The sequence below is a fragment of the Geotrypetes seraphini genome, chromosome 6 (genome assembly GCF_902459505.1).
Source record: "Geotrypetes seraphini chromosome 6, aGeoSer1.1, whole genome shotgun sequence".
NCBI lineage: Eukaryota > Metazoa > Chordata > Amphibia > Gymnophiona > Dermophiidae > Geotrypetes > Geotrypetes seraphini.
Window position 1 is genome coordinate 24,757,303 of NC_047089.1, and position 16,088 is coordinate 24,773,390.

At 43.1% G+C, this 16,088-nt stretch overlaps 2 protein-coding genes across 6 annotated transcripts in view; one reads left to right on the forward strand and one right to left on the reverse strand.

The window, feature by feature from the left end:
* NOX4 (NADPH oxidase 4) overlaps positions 1-16,088 on the reverse strand; it is a 168,046-nt gene that overhangs the window by 121,442 nt on the left and 30,516 nt on the right. For 3 of the 5 annotated variants that reach the window (XM_033950585.1, XM_033950583.1, XM_033950587.1), the window contains 3 exons: positions 11,965-12,062; positions 10,065-10,092; positions 596-668 (listed from right to left, as the gene is read on the reverse strand). In XM_033950585.1, coding sequence (XP_033806476.1) covers positions 596-668; positions 10,065-10,092; positions 11,965-12,062 — 199 coding nt within the window. The remainder of the gene's footprint in view (positions 1-595; positions 669-10,064; positions 10,093-11,964; positions 12,063-16,088) is intronic. The other 2 variants (XM_033950586.1, XM_033950584.1) reach the window with 1 other exon arrangement.
* On the forward strand, positions 5,105-6,595 carry LOC117363189 (U4/U6 small nuclear ribonucleoprotein Prp31-like). The gene has a single exon (XM_033950589.1). It carries the CDS (start codon positions 5,105-5,107, stop codon positions 6,593-6,595), a length of 1,491 nt encoding a protein of 496 aa, XP_033806480.1.

Sequence of the window (16,088 nt, forward strand, 5' to 3'; positions counted from 1 at the left end):
ACGAAAAAAAATCCAGAAAACATCAAATAGTAATACTGTACCATGAAATACTGTTCCATCATCTCCCTCCACCTTACCCTGGATGCCGAGTTCTCCGGCCCTCTTTCTCGGCCAGCCGCACGCTTTCAGGGAGCAGCGCACGCGCGCATGCTCTGTTGCTCAATCTTCTCCTCTGACGCAACCGGAAACCGGAAGTTGCAGGAGAGTAGAACATTGACCAACTCCAGCAGCTGCGCGTGCACAGCTTTCTGGAAGCGTGCGGCTGGGTGAGGGAGAGGGCCGGCAGACTCCGCATACAAGGTGAGGTGGAGGGAGGGAAATGTAGGGCTGCAGAACGAATTATTGTGTTTTAAATGTATTCTTATGGGAAAACGCGTTTCACACAACGAACGTTTCACATAACAAACTTGCTCCTGGAACGGATTAAGTTCGTTGTGTGAGGCACCACTGTACTTAGATTGTGAGCCCACTAGGGACAGCACTGCATGCCTCTAGAAGCACTATACAAATGATAAGTAGTAGTGGTGGTATTCTGCTCACAAGAAGAGATCGCCCTGGCAAGAGGGTTCAGCGTAAAAATGGGAGAGACTCTTACCTGACCGAATACATGGAAGCTGTACACATGAGAAATAGAACCAACACCATGAGGATCCCAGTAAGTCCAGGAACTATAACAAAGAGAAAGTAATTCAAGCTACATCAGTGAAAACTATGCATTTGCCATTTCAAATCATGTTATTTTGTGGCGGGGTCTAGGACCATTCATTGCAGCCATTTCATTTATTTATAGTCTAAGTAGCTTACATTCAGGTACTCAAGCATTTTTCCTTATCTGTCCCGGCGGGCACACACTCTATCTAATCTGCCTGGAGCAATGGGGGGATTAAGTGACTTGCCCAGCATCACAAGGAGCAGAGTGGGTTTGAACTAGTGCTGCCCGATTAAGGAAAAAAATATTTTGATTCAGTTCAGCCTATTGAATCGATTTTTCGATTCGATTCCTGCCCAATTGGGTGTTTTTTTTCCAAACATCCTGGTGGGTTTATTTTATAGCCTCTTCACCCCCTTTGCCTTCTCCTACCCACACTGGCGCTGTGGTGTAAACAAAATAAACAAAAATGACTATTCCTCTCTCTGTTAAATCCTAGCTCACGTTTGCGGTCTAACGCCAGCTCTGGCAGAATACAAATTTCAAATCTGACACATTGTAATCACAAAACAGAAAATAAAATTATTTTTTTACCTTTTGTTGTCTGGTCATTTTTCAAATCATGTTGGTCCCAGGCTCTACAACAAATGTCTTCTGATAACTTGCTTGCCATGGTCTCTTGCCCATTTGTTGTTTACTTCTTTCTCTGTGGTAACCAGCCATCTTCCATTTCCGTCCTCTCCTTCCATTTCCCTTCCCTCCCCTAGAGGTCTGGCATCTTTCCTTTTTTCTGCCTCTATTCCCATAGCTGCAGCAATGGACCCCACCATACCCAGATCCACCATCTCTCCATCTTCTCAACTACTCTTTCATGCAGCATCTCTCCCTCCTTCCCCACCAGCTCTCTCTTTCTAACTATTCTCCTATCCAGTATCTCTATCCCCCCCCACCATCCCTTGTGTCCAACTTTTCTCCCTCTCTGTTCCTTCCCTCCCTAAATCCCATTGTCCACCATCTCTCTCCCTCTCCTGTTTTTAGATCCATTATTTCTTCCATCCCTCCCTCCATCTCCCCTCTCCATGATCTCCCCCAAGTCCATCTCCTCCCTCCACCATCCATCTTCCCCCCTCCAGCAAGTTCATTTCTCCCATCCATCTTCTCCCCATCTCTCCTCCAGTCCACCAACTCCCCCAGGTCCATCTCCCTTTATTTTGATGTTACAACGTTTTGCCGGTGGCAGTAGTTATTTAGCGATCCACTCCTGCCACCACTCCTTGTGTCTTCTCACCACTGCGGTCTGCCCTCAGTGAAAACTTCCTGTTTCCGCTTGGGCAGCCGAATGGAGAGAAGACGCCCGGAGCAGTGGCAGGGTAGTGAATTGCATTCACTACTGCCACTTTTGCCTGGCCAGGGAAGAGAGGAGAAATACTGTAAAATCTATCATTACATATTAAGGGCAGGTATGTACTCAGAAGCCAAATGCTGAGCCCCAAAATACCTTCATATAAGGCTATTTCTCTTTAAAGTAAAAATGATTTTACATTTGGAAATGACAGCTCAGATCCCTTATCACGTTCAATACATGCCTCCCATTATCTTATTTAGAGGACAGCTCTGAGTGGGCTCCACCATGTGTGTGCGAAGAAAGTGCAGTCAACCCACTCTGTGCCGGTCTGCTAGTCTTAGAGGCCCTGCGGTGGTCGGAGGGAGCTGTGTAGGGGGCGGTCCTGATCCGCTCTACAGCTGGTGGACGTTTGAATATCCCTGGTCCTGCCTGTTCTTGGCTCCTTTCTGCATCGAGGGCAGAGAGCCCTGATGGTCTGCTTGTCTTTCCTTCCTGTTCCTCCATCAGACTGGAATGAAGCTTGGGCAGGAAGGAGAGAGCCTTGCTGCCACCGATCTGCACACAGAGACCCATTTGGAATTTCCCTCTGCCACCGGAGTCCTTGCTTCGATGTAACTTCCGGTTTTGCAATCAATTCACCCGAAGTGAATCGGTGAATCGATTCGAATCGGGCAGCACTAGTTTGAACCCACAACCTCAGGGTGCTGAGGCTGTAGCTTTAACCACTGCTCCATTCTAGAAATCAAAATGTAGTAAAAGTGAGCCAAGTAAAGGACAATTAAGCCATTGTGACATCACTGATGAGGTTGGCTCTTATTGGTGTATTGAGGCATTATGATGTCTCAATACCAGCTCTGATTATCAGAGGCTGAAACTCTTCACATTATTTATTTATTCAGTTTTCTATAGCGCTCCCAGGGGAGCTCCTAACGATTTACATGAATTTATTCATGTACGCAACCATTTTTTCCTATCTGTCCCGCGGGCTCACAATCTATCTAATGTACCTGGGGGAATGGGGGGATTTAGTGATTCAATTTTGATTACCTTAGAACAGAGATGCCACACTTTTGGGGCTTGCGAGCTACTTTTAAAGAGACCAAGTCAAAATGATCTACCAACAATAAAATTTAAAAAACACAAAGAACACTGTACGCAGAGAAAATATTAATTATAATTTATATTCTGGGGTTTTTCAAAGAGGTCAAGGCAGATGACTTTATGCAATGTCACCTCAGTAATAACTATATAAAAATAGACAAATATACCCCCTCCCTTTTTACTAAACCACAATAGCGGTTTTTAGCGCAGGGAGCTGCGCTGAATGCCATGTGCTGCTCTCGACGCTCATAGGCTCCTTGCGCTAAAACCCGCTATTGCTGTTTAGTAAAAGGGGGGCCATAGTGCAAAATATAGACAGCAGATATAAATTCTCAAAACAGACACATTTTGATCACTAAATTGAAAATAAAATCATTTTTCCTACCTTTGTTGTCTGGTGATTTCATGAGTCTCTGTTTGCACTTTCTTCTGACTGTGAATCCAATATTTCTTCCCTTCTTTCAGCCTCCTGTATGCTTCCTCTCCTCTCCTCCAGACCTCAATCCCACCCCCAACTTTTTCTTCCTCTCTCCCTGCCCGCCTCCCCTTTCTTCCTGCCCCCTTCTTTCTTTCTATCTCCCTGCCCCCTTTTCTTTCTGTCTTTCTCTCTATACCCCCTTTCTTTCTTTGTCTCCCTTCTTTCTGTCTTCCTGTCCCTCCTTTCTGTTTCCCTTCTTTCTTTCTGTCTCCCTGCCCCTTCTTTCTTTTTCTTGCTCCCTGCCCCCCCAACCAACCCACCGCCATCAGAGAACAGGGCCCCAAGCCACCGTCGCCGAATTCTGAGCTCTCCCTGCTTCCCGACGCTGTAAACAGGACAACAGAAGCACGGGCCCACCAGTCTTCCCCCGACATCAATTCTGACATCGGAGAGGAAGTTCCTGGCCGGCTAGACAGCCATCGACGTCGGTGGGGGGGGGGGGGGGGGCTGGTGGGCCTAGCGCTTTTGCTGTCCTGTTTACATCGTTGGGAAGCAGGGAAAATGCGAAGGCAACACGAGTTAAACGCTATCGACCTATTGGACACCCCTGCCTTAGAATATTCAATAGTTCTAATAAAAGTATCAAAATTCAACGTTGATGCTCGATGGTTTGCAATGAATATAAATACAGTACTTGAGTTAGTAGGTAAATATCTATTTAGAAGGCAAGTTCCAGTTAACGTAAAATATTATCGGGTTGGAGTCATTGATGCTGACTCTTTTAAATAGATTTTTAAAATCTGTTTTTATGTTAACTGTACTGTTCAAAATAAATGGTGAGGCAGAATGACGATACTACTTAACTTAAATTTAAACAAGTTATTCTCTTGTGTGACGAGTATCGCCAAGTTGTGGGACAGCAGGATGTTTGCTGCTATCCTGGAAAATATCCGAGTAGATAAAGTCCTCTGAAGTGATGGGGCTCCTAGAGGCAGCGCCTGAATAGGGTCATCGTGGATACCAATAATATGGCAGTGGAGAGGGAGAATGAGCCGAATATTGTTCACAAGTTTATCCGTACTCCAAGTGGTTTCCAGAGCTGGAGTCGCTGGTTCCCAATGCCCTGGACTATGTCAGAACAGTGAAAGAACTGTTTGGACAAGTGTAAGAACAATGAGAGACTTCAGCAAATACTGACTAAGGTAGAATGAAGATGTAAAGAGTTACCCGTATTTCCCTATATATCTATCTATATAGATAGATAGATACACCGCGATCTCCAAGTCCTCAGCATCCGGCCTGCCCCTGCGCCGCTTGCTGAATGGCCGTCAGTTTGCTGAAGTTGGCCAATCAGCGTGTAGGGGAGGCTAGATGCGGGGAGATACGAGAGTATTACTTGAGTCAGAGATGACGTGTTGCCAAGGGATTGGTTAATTTGAAGGCGCCTGGGTTTTCTTTAAATAAAGTCGTCGCCATTTTTTCCTCGTGTATTCGCATCGGGGGAGCCGTCCTCGACGAAAGCTCGTGAAAAGTAGCCATTGTACGCACAGAGGCGTTATCAGTGCCCTTTTTTTTTTTCGGTACATAAACAATGTCTCTGGCGGACGAGCTGTTGGTCGATTTGGAGGAGGCAGCTGAGGAGGAAATCTTTGCAGATGAAGAGGACGAGCTGGCCCTCGAAGATGTACAGGAGGAGATGCAAGTGGACTTTAGTGTGGACTCTGTGAAGAGTATCGCCAAGTTGTGGGACAGCAGGATGTTTGCTGCGCTCCTGGAAAAGATTGACGAGTATGTCTCCCAGCAGCCAAAGTCCTCTGAAGTGATGGGACCCGTAGAGGCAGCTCCTGAATACAGAGTCATCGTGGATGCCAATAATATGACTGTGGAGATCGAGAATGAGCTGAATATCATTCACAAGTTTATCCGGGATAAATACTCCAAGCGGTTCCCAGAGCTGGAGTTGCTGGTTTCCAATGCTCTGGACTATGTCAGAACAGTGAAGGAGCTGGGGAACTGTTTGGACAAGTGTAAGAACAATGAGAGACTTCAGCAGATACTGACTAACGCCACCATCATGGTGGTGAGTGTGACTGCCTCCACCACACAAGGGCAGCAGCTGGCAGAGGAGGAGCTGGGGCGCATCGAGGAGGCCTGTGACATGGCGCTGGAACTGAACCAGTACAAACACTGCATTTACGAGTACGTGGAGTCCCGCATGTCTTTCATCGCTCCTAACCTGTCTGTCATCGTTGGAGCCTCCACTGCCGCTAAGATCATGGGCATTGCCGGGGGTCTTACCAGTCTCTCGAAGATGCCTGCTTGTAATGTGATGCTGCTGGGAGCACAGAGGAGGACCTTATCTGGTTTCTCCAGTACCTCTGTATTGCCCCACACAGGGTACATCTATCATAGCGATATCGTGCAGTCTCTACCACCTGATCTACGCAGGAAGGTTGCCCGTCTGGTGGCTGCCAAATGTACGTTGACAGCAAGGGTGGACGGTTTCCATGAGCACCCTGAGGGTAAGGTTGGTTATGAGCTGAAGGAAGAGGTCGAGAAGAAGTTTGACAAATGGCAGGAGCCACCTCCGGTGAAGCAGGTGAAACCTCTGCCGGCACCTCTAGATGGACAGAGGAAAAAGCGAGGTGGACGAAGGTACCGGAAAATGAAGGAGCGCCTGGGGCTGACGGAGATCCGGAAGCAGGCCAACCGGATGAGCTTAGGTGAGATTGAAGAGGACGCGTATCAAGAAGACCTAGGGTTTAGCATGGGACACCTGGGAAAATCGGGGAGTGGCAGGATCCGACAGGCACAAGTCAATGAGGCCACAAAAGCCAGGATCTCCAAAACGCTGCAGCGCACTCTACAGAAGCAAAGCATGGTGTATGGAGGGAAATCGACTATCCGGGACCGTTCCTCAGGGACAGCATCCAGCGTAGCCTTCACACCTCTGCAGGGCTTGGAAATTGTGAATCCACAGGCGGCTGAGAAGAAAGTGTCTGAAGTGAACCAAAAGTATTTCTCCAGCATGGCTGAGTTCTTGAAAGTCAAAGGGATGAAACCCAGCACCATGATAAAGTGAAGCCTACATTTGCACTCAATGGAGATACGCTGCCATTCTGGGTGCAGACGAGTGATCACCTAAGAGTAATAGGAGGAATTGCTCTGAAACTGCTGGCATAGACATCTGCTGGCAACAGCATCGAGGTGGGATTTCTCCAACCCTTCAACTGAGCACATCAAGGACAGGAAGAGATAGCACAGAGCTGTGCAAGGACTCACTCCACCTCTCTCCCAGGAGGGAGTAGGACAATTGTAAATATAGTAGCTTCTTTATTCCAGTGTAACTCATAGGTAAATCTTCCTGGTTTAAAACTTTTAAGATTCCAACTTCTTGACTCTAGGTACTTCCATCCTTTTTAAAGGTCCTTAACCAGGCTTGAGGAAAAGCTGAAACTATTTAATTCATCAGGCTCTTAAAATAAATTGTGTGTGTGTGGGGGGAGGGGGGTTGTCAGATTCTGGTGCAATTGTAGAAGTATACCATAGTGCTCATCTAATTTTATTATACCATGTTCCCCCCAAAATAAGACATAGTCTTATATTAATTTTGGGACCAAAAAAGGCACTAGGTCTTATTTTAGGGGATGTCTTATTTTTTCATGTAATGATCATCTTTCCCTTCCTCTCTTCCACCCCAATTCTTCCTATTTCCTTTCTCTTCCCCACATGTGTAGCATTTTTCCTCCCCTCTCACCTATCTCCTTGTGCAATATCTTTCTATATCCTTTGTGCAGCAGAACCTTTGCAGCTTCTATCCCTCCCATCCCCCGTGTAGCATCTTTCTATCCCCGCCGCTGTGCACCTCCCACCCCCCTGCTGACCCATCTTTCCCTCCCATCCAAACCGCAAGACAGGAGTACCTTATATCAAACCGGCAGCATCAGCAGCAATCTACACAGGTTGCTTCATGGCCTTCTATCTCCTGGGCGTTCCTCTGCCGCATCATTGATGTCATCAGCAACGTGGCAAAGGAATGCCCAGGAGATAGAAGGCCACGAAGCAGCCTGTGTAGACTGCTGCTGACGCTGCCAGTTTGATATAAGGTCTTGTGGAGCGAAGGAGAGGGGGATGCACAGCGGGCGAGGGGAAGCACTGCTGCTGCCGGCGACTAGGGCTTATTTTCAGAGGTAGGGCTTATATTAAGACCTACCCCGAAAATCATGCTAGGGCTTATTTTGGGGGTTAACACGGTATGTATATGGAATGTGAAGGTTAAGTGTAACTATTAATTTTTTAAATAAAAAAAAACAAAACAAAAAATCATTGCTTTTGTTATCATTAAAGGTGGTGCATAGACACGAAGACTGTGAATAGCAGTATAACAGTATAAATATTGAAACCCCAGACGAAGCTTTAACAGCGAAACGACATGAGCTCCTGTCAGGTGAAAGCTAAATTTGATTATAGTTATATTTTGGAATTTAAGTAGCACAATCTTGGTGGGAGTTTTGAACCAATGATGATATATTTATTTCCCCAGAAAAAACACCTGAGGTTCATTCCCCATGCTAAAGTGATATATCAGTGTGATTGGTTTCACTTAACTTGACTCAGATTTGTGTATGGTAACACTTTCTTTAAAACATCTATTTTATGTTACCGACTCTTTGTTTATTCATATTTTACATGTTGATTTATACCCTGCCAAGAAAGTCATATTTGGGTCAAGTTTACGTTAAAACTAAACTAAAAATAAGTCTGTCCGACGCACATAGACTTATAATTTCCTTTGTGTCTAGTTGCAATGCGCAGTCCATATCATGTGACCATACGCTTAACATGGCTCTTCTATCTATTTTGGGATGGTGATTCTGTCCTGAGAGCAACTCTGCATGTCAGGAATAATATAATGGTCTCAAAAAAAATAAATTGTGCAAGTCCGAATAAAGCAGGGGTTCTTAACCCAGTCCTCAGAACACGCCAGCCAATCAGGATTTCAGGATATTCACAACGAATGTGCATGAATGAACTTCCTTGCAAGCAAATCTCGTGCATAATCATTGTGGACTGGGTTGAATAATATGGGAATAGTCCCAAAAACATGTAAAAAGTTTGCTTTTTTTTATTTTTTGATAAAATTTGCAGTGGCTCCAGGTTGCATTTTACTTTTTAATATTAAACAAGTATTTAACAGAAATTGATTTGAAATTCTCATTTGGAATGAAGCGAGCACCTAGGGGACCTACATAAGGTCAACATGCATATAAGACAATGGAAAGCGCGTTACCTTACTTTTATTTCCTCGCAGTCTTCCCCATTTTTTTTTCTTCTGCTTAATATCCCCACAAGGCCTATACGCTAAACTCAAGTCTATAAAAGAGTAATATAGATCGACCCATGATATAAAAATAGACAACAATGATAAAAAAAAAAAAAAAAATCAGAATAAAAGGGAGAGCAAAACTAGAAATACGAGTACTAGATTAGGACAGATTTTCGTGTGTAGTGGCTGGGAGAGGGGAGGGGGAGAGGTAGACTGTAAGATTAGAGCTCTGCATTCTAACATTTTTATATAATCTTTGTTAGAATATTAACAGACAATAGCTGCACACAAAGGCCTGAATTCTACAAACAGCGGTAGGTGCCATACTGCCAAATAACTTAATTGATTTTAACTGGCGTAATTGACAATTATTTTCTCATTAAAAAAGAAAAAATGGAGGCACCTCCAGCAACAGCGCTGTTCTTCCAACTACGGAAACACCTAAGATCACAGAAGGCATGGTTAACGCCGGAAGTAACCTTAGGTACCTCCACAGTCGTGATTCACGTCAAAGATAAGCGCCGGAAATGTTGGCCGTTAAAACCCTGGCCTACATTTTCAGTGCCTATCTTTTCCTTGGCCGTGATTCTTTTTTTTTTTTTTTTTTTTAATTCTTTATTCATTTTAAAACTTTCATCAAGTGTACAAAAATTTATAATAAATAAAATAATCTTATCATTATATCTTATAATTAAAAATATAACCCTCACCCTCGAATCCCTCTATTTATTATATTTTCATATAATGGAAACCCACCCCCCACCCAACCCTAAATCTTACATAATTAATAGAAAAATATTAGAAAAATGGCATCAATCATGACAAAAGGACATTAATGGCTCCCAAATTTTAATAAAATTTTTATAATTTCCATTCTGTACCGCTATTGATCTTTCCATTCTTTATATGTGACATACTGAATTCCACCAAAACTTAAAATTGAGCCTACTATGATCTTTCCAGTTATTAATAATATGTTGGATGGCAACTCCAGTCAAAATCAATTTTCAATGCCTATCTTTTCCATGGCCGTGATTCTAAAAATGGTGCCATTGCACGATTGGCATGCAATCAGCGCCAATCCGAGAATCTGGCCCAAAGTGCACTTAAGTCATCTCTTGGTTTCTGTAAATGATTATACAATGTGTCCAAAACTTTTATGAGGAAAATATCATGCTGTCATTTTTTTTTTTACATCCCTTCAAGGAGAAAAATAAAATCTTACCAGAGGTAAAGATGATTTTCCTGGGATCCTGAGAAGAAACACATTGATGTGAAAACATAAATCATTTCAACAACTGTAAAATGGATCATTGAGAGAGATTTTTCAAATAGCGAGTGAAGAATGGAAGAGTTCAGGCAGAGTCAGGTGGTTAAGTGACACCAAGCAAAGCAGGACCAGTGCCAGGCAGACTTCTACTAGCCGTGCCCCCCCCAAATTGGCAGGAAGAGACAGAGATTAATGAAGTAGAGCCTGTACAGAGTGCCAGATTCAATTCTGGCCACCTCATTGGGCATACTAGATGGACAGTGCAGGTCTTTATCTTCTGACATTTAGTATAGGGAGACATAGAAACATAGAGTATGACAGCAGAAAAGGGCCGAAGGCCCAACAAGTCTGCCTACTTGAATAACTCACCCCCCTAAGCACTTCCTCAAAGTGAACCCACATGTTTATCCCATTTATTCTTGAAATCGAGCACATTGTTGGCCTGAAGTGGAAGATTCCAACGATCAACTACCCTTTCGATGAAGAAATACTTCCTAATATCACCATGAAATCTCCCACCCCTGATTTTTAGCGGATGCCCTCTAGTTGCCATAGGTCCTGTAAGGAAAAAGATGTCTTCTTCCACCTCCATACGGCCAGTAACATATTTGAACGTCTCTATCATGTCTCCCCTTTCTCTGCATTCCTCGAGAGAGTATAGCTGCAACTTACCTAGACATTTTTCATATGGGAGATCCTTGAGTCCTGAGACCATCCTAGTGGCCAATCTCTGAACCGACTCTATTCTCAGCATATCCTTTTGATAATGTGGCCTCCAAAATTGAACACAGTATTCCAGATGTGGTCTCACCATGGACCTGTAAAGCGGCATTACCACTTCGGGCTTAAAGTTAAGCGCCTAACTTAATCAGTAACTTGGCTTCTATAACGAGCTATAACAAGCTCATAATTGAAAAAAATAATAATAAAAAAACGTAAGCCTATCTTAGGCACAAGAAGAAACATGGCATGGAAGTAAATTTCTTGTGGTGTGCTCCAGCAAAAAAAAAAAAAAAAAAAAAAAAAATCTCTGCATTGCAGTGGCTTAATAGACTCCTTTGCATGCATTTCAATAGATTGTGTTCCGATATCTACTATGGGAGCTCACTGAGATGCATCATTTGCCCACTTACAGGCACATTGAGTTCACATTTTTCAATCCATGCAGTGGCGTAGTAAAATGGGGGGTGAGGGGGAAGGAGGGGTGGACTGCCCTGGGTGTCGACTTGGTGGGAGCGCCGGCACCTTTCCATCCTCCCATGACACACTCGTGCCCTCCCTTCCCCATCCCCCTTTTTAAATCTTTGCCAGCAGAAACAACTACTTTGACTTGCTGCTCAGGCAGGCCTGGCTCCCTCTGAAATCACTTCCAGGTCATGGGGTCATCTCTCCTCTCTCCCCACACTCCTCCCCCCCAGGCACTCCACTCATCGGATAAGTCTCTCTTATCTGTGCCATTCTCCTCTATAGCCAACTCCAGACTCCATCCCTTCTACCTTGCTGCACCGTATGCCTGGAAGGAAGTGACCTCAGAGAGAAAGCCTACACCGCTGCCAGCAGCAGGCCAGAGAAGCTGCTCGTACTGGTGAAAATTTAAAGAGGTACGGGCGTGAGAAGTGTGGGTGCAAGACTGGCATGGGGGGACGGAGAGGAAGGCATGGAAGCCTCCACTACCCTGGGCACTTCCTACCCTCGCTACACCACCGAATCCATGTACACAAACTAGGTCTCCAAAGATAACTTTCCTCCTCAACAAAGACAATCAAATATCCACACTTTTCACTTTTAGTTTGTTGAGAAAGAGAGATCGAGATTGATCTATTATAAACATTAAATACAGTAGGACTTTACTAACCTCATTTTGATATCTTGCAGCATTCAGTGCCAGAAAATTCTCACTATAGTTTGCAGAAAAGCTCAAAGCATTGACCAAATGTGCTGCAACATGCACTGCTAGAAAATAAAAACCAGGTTGAGAAGAGGAACTAAGGTCCTGATTCACACCTAACTTTATTTTTTAATTGGTTCAATCAGCACTGTTAACTGAACATTTTTTCTTTTTAAACAAATTTGCAGGTAGGCATCGATCCAAAAAGTAGGCATGGTTAGGGGCGGAGTTTGGATATGGCTTGCCTTATGCATCTATGTTAGATGCCAGTAAATTAGACCAAGAAAACCTGCGGTCTAATATACTGGCACCTGACATCATGATGCCTACTAGTCACCGCTAGGTGCGATTCTACAAATGGCGCCTAGCGGTTGATTGATAACCGCACCCTAAATGCTCAATATCAGGCTGTCTGCATATGTTATCTAGACCAGTGGTTCCCAACCCTGTCCTGGAGGACCACCAGCCAGTCAGGTTTTCAGGATAGCCCTAATTAATATGCATGGAGCAGATTTGCATGCCTGGCACCTCCATTATATGCAAATCTCTCATGTACAGTATATTCACTAGGGCATGGATCTCAAAGTCCCTCCTTGAGGGCCGCAATCCAGTCGGGTTTTCAGGATTTCCTCAATGAATATGCATTGAAAGCAGTGCATGCGCATAGATCTCATGCATATTCATTGGGGAAATCCTGAAAACCCAACTGGATTGCGGCCCTCAAGGAGGGACTTTGAGATCCCTGCACTAGGGCTATCCCAAAATCCCAACTAGCTGCTGGTCCTCCAGGACAGGGTTGGGAACCACTGGTCTAGACCTTCTGATACAAACTATAGGCATATAGATATTCTAAGTCAAAAGTTTGCGTGCTAGAGAGGCTTCTATTTATTTATTTATTTTTGGGCTCATCTCAAAGAGGCTCAGAATGGGTTACAAATCAGGTTCTCAAACCTTATCCCAGGACAAGCAGGCAGTATATTCTCAACACGTGGGTGACGTCATCCACGGATCCCCATAATGGACAGCCTCACAAGCAGACTTGCTTGTAGAACTTTCAAAGAGTTTGCGAGTGCTGCACCGCGCATGCGCGAGTGCCTTCCCACCGAATGTAGGTCGTGCGTCTCCTGCGAGGTACCTCAGTTCTTAGTTTTCTGCGGAGCCAAGAAGCCCTGTTTTTCTGAGCTCTGTCGTTTTTCAACGTTTGCCTTCTCGCACCGCGGCTTTCTTTTTCTTTTATTTATTTCTTACTTAGTCGCTGTGCGTCTCTTTTTTTTTAATTATTTTTTTTCTACGTTGGTTTTCATCCGGCGGGACTTGGGCTTAGACTCAAACTTAATAAGGGACAATAGTAATCTTCGAAGAAAATTAGTCACTAGAAAATCAATCACGTTCTAATAATATTAGGTTGATTTCCCTAGGAGTGTTTTATACACGCCAAGGGAATTGGTGAAGAAATATTTTCTGGAAATCTCATAGGAACTATTACCTCCCTTATCTCAAGTATGTTATCTACCAGGAAATTCAAATTCAGCAGCAAGTCATTGCTCCTGATATGAAAGTAACAGAACTACTTGAACTTTCTCATATAGAATCAGTTACTCCTGCTACATTTTTATTGATGGTGGCTATGGCCCCAGATAAAAATTGGCTTATGAAAAATTTCTTTAAACATATACAGAAAGAATTTTTAGGTTTAAAAATATAAACGAATCCCAATTTGGCTAGGGATACCAAAAACGACGGAAGGAATTTTTTTTTATTAAAACCTGGGGTTCTTGCATTGGGGGCAACCTTTTTCTTATGACATCTATGTAAATGTGTGGTTCATTATTCTTCACAAAAATATGTCTTTTTTGAACCCTTACAATTGACTACCTTCCTTTCACTGTCACGATTGGAGAAGGATAAAGTTAAAACTAAAATGTCCTAAGCATAATTTATAAGAGGTGACATAAGCACATAAGCATTGCCTCTGCTGAGTCAGACCATAGGTCCATCACGCCCAGCAGTCCGCTCCCGCGGTGGCCCCCCAGGTCAATGACCTGTAGTGATCTATTTCTCTACTACTCTATTAATTTACAGCCTTCTGTACTGTATAGTAACCCTCTAATTGTACCCATGGATCCCCTTTTCCTTCATGAACTCGTCCAATCCCCTTTTGAACCCCAAAGTCGTACTCTTCTCTACCACCTCCTCTGGAAGCGTATTCCAGGTGTTCACCACCCTCTGTGTGAAGAAGAACTTCCTAGCATTTGTTCTGAACCTGTCTCCCTTCAATTTTTTTGAGTGCCCTCTAGTTTTTGCTGCCCCTGCTAGTCTGAAGAATCTGTCCCTCTCTACCTTCACTATACCCTTCATGATCTTATGAGTTTCTATCATATCCCCTCTAAGTCTCCGCTTTTCCAGGGAGAAGAGCCCCAGCTTCTCCAGCCCTTTATCATTTTTGTCGCTAATATTTTGTGACTAATATTAACTAGATTTCAACCTGATCAGGTTTGCATTCTTCAATTAATTTTTTCCTTTCCCCCCCTCCCCCGCTATCTACTTCTTGGATCTCATTATTGGGGACTAAAGCGATGTAACTTTCTTTGTTACTTATGTATTGAATTATGTACTTATTTGGATTTATATTGCTATCTGTACAAGTTTATACTTGAAATATTAATATGAAAATGATAAATAAATTTTTTAAAAAAGAGATACGCTGGAGAACCTTACCTTACTAGCGCAAAACTGGTCTCTTTTTAGATCTGTAATTTATCAAGTCACTAGGACTCAAGCACGAGTCAATTGCACTTAATTAACTAACTATACATATGCATGGATTAATAAGACAAAGCCCACATGGATTTAGTCAAGGGAAATCTTGCCTCGCCAGTCTCCTACATTTCTTCCAAGGGATGAATGGACATGTGGATAAAGGAGAGCCAGTCGATATTATGTATCTGGATTTTCAAAAGGTATTTGATGAAGTACCTTATGAAAGGCTCCAGAATGAATTAGAAAGTCATAGGATAGGAGGTAATGTCTTATTGTGAATTAAGAACTAGTTAAAAGATAGAAAACAGAGAGTAGGGTTAAATGGTCAATATTTTCACTGGAGAAGGATAAATAGTAGGGCTCCCCAGGGGTCTGTGCTAGGACTGCTGTTTTTTTAACATATTTATCAATGATCTAAAGATGTGAATAGCTAGTGAGATCTTTAAAGTTCAAGAAGACCTTGCGAGATTGGAAATCAAAATGGCAGATAAAGTTTAATGTGAGCAACTGCAAAGTGATGCACGTGGAAAAGAGGAATCTAAGGTATAGCTGCATAATGCAAGTTTCCATGTTAGGAGTTACTTCCCAGGAAAAGGATCTAGGTGGCATCGTTGAGGATATGTTGAAACCCTCAGCTCAGTTTGCGGCAGCAGCTAAGAAAGCAAATAGGAATAATCATGAAAGGAATGGAAAACAAAGATGAAAATGTTATCATGCCCTTGTATCGCTCTCTGGTACGGCTGCACCTCAAATACTGTGTGCAATTCTGGCTGCTGCATTTCAAAAAGGATTAGCGGAATTAGAAAAGGTACAGAGAAGAGTGACAAAAATAATAAAGAGATGGGATGACCTCTATGAGGAAAGGTTAAAACAGCTAGGGCTCTTCAGCTTGAAGAAAAGACAGTTTTGAGAAGATATGACAAGTCTATGAAATACCGAGTGGAGTGGAACAGGTAGATGTGTAAATCACTTGTTTATTCTTTCCAAAAATGCTAAAATAGGGGGGCATACAATGAAGCTATTAAATAGTAGATTTAAAACAAACTGGTGAAAATATTTGTTCACTTAATGTGTAATTAAACTCTGGAATTCATTGCCAGAGAATATGTTGAGAGCAGTTAGCTTAGCAGGGTTTAATAAAGGTTTGAATACTTCCCTAAAAGAAAAGTCCATAAGCCATTATAATGTGATGATAACAATGTATTTTCATACAGTTTTTTCTGATTCTTCAATTCTATACATTATCAAGTTTGAAATGTGAATAAAGATTTACAAAAAAAAAAAAAAAAAGCAGCAGCATAAAACTTGTTTTACTCTCTGGGATCTTGTCA

Bases quoted from the DNA above. Each gene is read 5' to 3' on its own strand.
- LOC117363189 (XM_033950589.1), top strand. From the start codon at position 5,105: ATGTCTCTGGCGGACGAGCTGTTGGTCGATTTGGAGGAGGCAGCTGAG.